This window comes from Tupaia chinensis, unplaced genomic scaffold, assembly GCF_000334495.1.
Source record: "Tupaia chinensis unplaced genomic scaffold, TupChi_1.0 Scaffold000612_1, whole genome shotgun sequence".
NCBI classification, from domain to species: Eukaryota; Metazoa; Chordata; class Mammalia; order Scandentia; family Tupaiidae; genus Tupaia; species Tupaia belangeri.
This window is the reverse complement of record NW_006160131.1, coordinates 869,605-874,234: the sequence shown is the minus strand read 5'-3', so window position 1 is coordinate 874,234 and position 4,630 is coordinate 869,605. Positions and strand designations below refer to the sequence as shown.

At 58.1% G+C, this 4,630-nt stretch overlaps 1 protein-coding gene across 3 annotated transcripts; it reads right to left on the bottom strand.

The window, feature by feature from the left end:
• Window positions 1-2,577: 2,577 nt before the first annotated feature.
• RAB24 (RAB24, member RAS oncogene family) lies at window positions 2,578-4,624 on the bottom strand. 3 transcript variants are annotated; one of them, XM_014591767.1, is made up of 8 exons: window positions 4,271-4,624; window positions 4,128-4,196; window positions 3,844-3,922; window positions 3,671-3,738; window positions 3,464-3,586; window positions 3,244-3,294; window positions 3,052-3,114; window positions 2,578-2,933 (listed from the first exon to the last, which is right to left on the bottom strand). In XM_014591767.1, the coding sequence occupies exons 1-7, from the start codon at window positions 4,385-4,387 to the stop codon at window positions 3,073-3,075; spliced, it is 549 nt and encodes a 182-aa protein (XP_014447253.1). In that variant the 5' UTR covers window positions 4,388-4,624; the 3' UTR covers window positions 2,578-2,933; window positions 3,052-3,072. The 3 variants fall into 3 exon arrangements, with proteins under 3 accessions (XP_014447253.1, XP_006158931.1, XP_006158932.1); XM_006158869.2 differs by having other exon boundaries at window positions 3,244-3,324; window positions 3,487-3,586; XM_006158870.2 differs by having other exon boundaries at window positions 3,487-3,586.
• Between the last annotated feature and the right edge of the window lie 6 nt (window positions 4,625-4,630).

The window sequence follows — 4,630 nt, the reverse complement described above, 5'->3', positions numbered from 1 at the left end:
CGGGCGGCAAGCCCTGGGCGACCCTCCGCCCGCGGCATCCCTGTCCCCATCCTGTCCCCTTGCCTGGAGAACAGCATGGAAGGAAGACGTTGGTCCTGACGGCTTCCCTCACAGAGCAGTCGGGAGCACCCGCCTAGGTGTGCTTTACCCCGCCCTCCTTTACAGCACGTTTTCTCTTGTGGCTTTCTTGAAGACACTGTCATCCTCTTAGGGCCTGTCAGTCCGATCACACGGGCCCAGCGCCCTACCTCTGACTGGGGCAGGAAGAGTGCTGTCAGACCTGTTCCGTGTTAGACATTCCGGACCGTTCAGAGCGAGGTAGCTGCTGCGGGAGACTGTGGTTGGCCGTGGTCAGTTAGCTTTCAGCTGAGCTTCCTAGGCCCAGAGATCGCTGTAGTGTAAACGGAAATAACTGCTTTGTACACAAAAACACGTAATGATGGTGCTAATTTCATGGTATACGCACTGCCAAGGGTGGAGGGGCTGCAGCTGGAGAACCGGGCTCCTGAGTGGGAGGAAGAGCCGAGTGTGGAAAGGTTTCTCGGAGCCTCCGTTAGACATGGGGAGAAGACGGAGCTTCAGTGAAGCTTACACCCAACCCCGGAGCAGTCCTGCGCGGCCCACAGGTGGGAGAGCACCTGGATCCAGATGCAGGTGACCACTGAGTTTCTCGAGGCCAGGGTCACCTTGTCCATGGCCTCTGTCCATGCTGCTGGAACAGGCTGGAAGAGCACTCTGCCTGTGGGCACCCTTGGTACCTCCTGCCCTCCCTACCTCTTCCATTCTCGTGGGAGCATCTCCATTGCTTATGAAGATGAGGGTGATATTTCTTAAGGAAGTGGAGAGAGTTTATTTTAATTAGAAAACCACAGCCTCTGAAGAAATGTTTCCTACCAACATAAGCAAAAAACAGCACGTTAACTCCTGTGGCCCCTTCTCTAGAGCTGCTTTCCCGTGGCTTTCAAACACCAGGCTATGGAGGGACTTCAGGGCCAACGCCTCATGAACAAGAGGTGAGCACAGATGAAGGAGGGCAGAGGCACGGTTCTGGCACGTCTGTCCAGGACCGGGCGGGCCACTGTGTGCTGCTGGTGGGCGTGTGTCAGCGTGGTGAGTGAAGCACACGGGCGCTCATGGGAGAGCAGATTCTAGGTCTTGGCAAAGCAGCAAGCTGACAATAGAGATCTATATATTTTTTAAGGAAGGCGTGGGGTGGGGTCAGCCAAGGTCCATCACTGTTTTTTTGCACCCCCTCCCCATAGATTGTCAGCTGTAAGTGAAACTCCTAGTGAAAAAGAGGGGAGCCCTGTGCTAGGAGTCCCCATAAACATGTACTGTAATTCTTTGTATATAGAAAAAATTACTGTAAAGTAAAGTTTAACTTTACTCTTATGGCCCTTGCCCTGTGTTTTTATTGTCCGTGGGGAAATACAGTTGAACACGAGAGGGAGGACTGGTCTGGGTGAGAGCAGGAAAGTGAGACCCAGAGTTAGCGGGGGGGTGGGGGCGCACACAGCCTTCCCTCTGAGCTATGGAGTGGTGCAGGTTTCCCCCCGCAGCCCCTGGCTCAGCAGCTCTGACCTGTTGAGAATGACTGGTGTCACTTTCGGTGCCCTTCCACAGGAAGCCTCCATCATTCATGAAGGAAGGGGACTTTGAGGAATTGGTTTTAAAAAGGAAGTGGAACCAAAGCACTTTCTTGAGTGTGAGTCTGACAGTGTCAGTAAATTCTTCAATCAGGTGTTGGTGCTGACAAGGAGCCCCGCCCCACCAGAGGCAGGAAGGCGGGGGCAAAGGGTGAGCTGGACCGTGAGGTCCCGGGCCTGCGGCCGCACCTCCCGCACCGCACCGGAAAGCACTGCAATGCATTTCCTTCTGGTCGACTGGAAGCACCAGCCTGTTTACAGCAAGACCCTTCATCCCTCGGAAACACTTAGACCTCCAAGGCCCACGACTCTGGGGTAACCATGAGTTTCCTTCCGCTGACCTAGTCCTTTCAGCACACACTTCTCAGCGTGGGGACAGCATTCCGTACTGGAGGCCCTTCTCACGGAAGAGCCGCACCACCTACAGCCCAGTGGCTGTCGCGTGTTCCGCATGAGGAACTCACGCTGAGGGCTGAAGTCCCTTCTGAGTTAGCTAGATCTGAGTCTGGATCCAGACCACCTTTCTGTCTTGCAGAAACTGTCATCTTTTTTTTTTTTTTTTAAAAAAATTTCTTTTTTTTTTTTTTTTTTTTTTTTTTTTTTAATCCATAAGCCACAGCAGGATGTCCCTGGGAAGCTTGCGATCTGAGTTACAGGCCAGTCGGACCTGCCTTGAAGAAGTGCTTGACCCTTTTCTGGGGACACAGCAAGTGCTCTCCTTACTCCTCCCTCCACCAGGAGGCAGGAGGTGGGCGCTGGACAGAGGATATGGAAGAGCCCTTTGTTCTCCCAAAGGGAAAACCTGGGAAAGTTGCTTGTTTTCCAAAGGAAGATAAGATGGAAGAAGCCTTGATGCAGTGTAGCCAGCCAGGTGGCCCCAGGAGAAGCAGGTGTCTTGACACCCCATCCATAAGCAGGGAGAGGGGCTGAGTGTGGTTCACAGTGCACTGATTTTATTTACAGATCGGAAGCCACTTAAATAGTCTGCAGACACAGGTGCCATCCAGGGCAAAAGCCCGGGGTCCAAATCAGCTCTTAGCCCTCCTCGTGCCCCGCCAGCCCAGTGCTGCTCCGAGCGCTCCGTGGCCAGCACAGGCAGGTGCCACCTCTGCTGCCACGGGGACTGGGTAGCTCAGTCATGTGACTACCCTAGCCCAGACAGGAGCTGGGTCCAGCCCCTCTGGGGAACTCCTTTAATCCCCCAGGCCAGGTGAGTGGTGACTCAGTGGTGACAACAGCTGTAGAAGTAAGGGTTTGCCTTCTGGCCCAGATCCACGCCTTTGTCCTCTGTCAAAGAGAGAAGTGCGGCTCACCCCCTTGCTGAGCCCTGGGTAACCCGTCGGGCCTAGATGCCTGGGCCCCCTAGGCCCCGGGAGGCCTGCACCAAGGCTGAGGAAGCACGCACCTGTCATCTCCTGGAAGGCGGCTACGCTGACGTAGTCCTCTGCCACTTTCTGGAAGAGCTCGTCTGGCAGGAAAGAGGACCATCCCTGAGGGCCCAGTGCCAGCAGCCCTGGGAGCTCCCTGAGACCCAGCCCTCTGGCTTCCTCTGGTGCCCCTGGCTGCTCTGCCAGGAGGCCCCATGGGGTGAACTCACCCACACTCTGCCCTGTCTTGCTGGATGTTTCAAAGAGCTGAGCTTTGATATCTGTAAAGAGAAGTGATGGAAGCCTCACACCTGAGAATCGGGTAGACAAAAGGGAAGGCTTACAGGGAATCCTGGACCCCAAGGGTAGAGGCCAGGAAGTCGTCCTGGCCTCAGTAGACAAGGCAGCCCCTGCTTCCTGTGATCCCGCCAAGCAGCCCCCTTCCCACACCCAAGGAGTTAAGGAGCGGCTACTGTCTGCATAGTCCTGGACATCGTGGAAGTCCACTCGGCGGCGCCGCCGGTCCTCCTCCAGCAGGTCACTCTTAGTGCCACAAAGGTAGATCTGACAGCCCTGGGCAGAAGACAAGGCGGGGGTCACAGCCAAAGAGCAGCAGAGCCCCAGAGCCCCAGCCCCCCGTTCCCAGGGGCCACCTACCTCCTCTAGGCTGCGCAATTCCTTCACCCAGAACTTGGCTCGCTCGAAGCTGCTGCTGTCTGTGAGGTCTTGGGATGCGGCGTGCAGGAGACACAACCACGGTGAAGGGCTGTCCGAGGCCAGCCTGGCACACCCCACTTCTTGCTCCAGGACAGGGCTAGAGACCCTCTTACCATAGCAGACAATAGCAGCCTTGGCGCCTCGGTAGTAGATCCTGCTCATAGCTTCGTAGCGCTCAGAGCCCGCTGTGTCCTGAAAGGCAGGGCAGGCTCAGGCCGGCCGGGCCGCTGGGCTCCTCCCAGGACCCAATCTAAAGCCCTGTGCTCCAGACCCCCCACTTTCCAGATGTGGAAGCCCCGGTCTAGAGAAGAGAAAGGACTTCTGTGCAGCCACTGAGAAACAGGACCCAAGCCTCCAGGGACGGATTCCCCCGCCACTGGATGCCCTGGGCACTTACCCAGATACCCAAAGTCACGGTCCTGTCTCCGACAGACATCACCTTAGCCACAAAGGCGGCCCCGATGGTCTGCAACGAGGGGGAACAGATGAGGTCCCGGGCCGGCCGCCCCTCCCAGTGCCGGCCCCGCGGCGTGCACTCACGTTCTGATAGGGCCCCACGAGGAAGCGGTCGTGCACGTATCGCTCCACGAGGCTCGTCTTGCCCACGTACTCCTTGCCCAGCATCACCACCTTGACGTCCACGCGCTGCCCGCTCATGCTCCCGGGGCCGCCTCGCCGACGTCGGGGGCCGGAGCGGGGTCGGGGCGCACACCCGGGGCAGCGCCCAAGCGCCAGCCCGCGACTGGAGACGCCGCGTCGGGCTCGGCTCCGGCCGCGACCTCGCACCTCTGCAGCGCCCCCGTCCGCCCGGGTTCTTCGGCCCCGGGGCCGACTCTCCTTCCCAGAGCCCAAGACCGGGGCCGGCCCGGGGCGCGGGGCAGCGCCCTCCGCGGCGCGAAG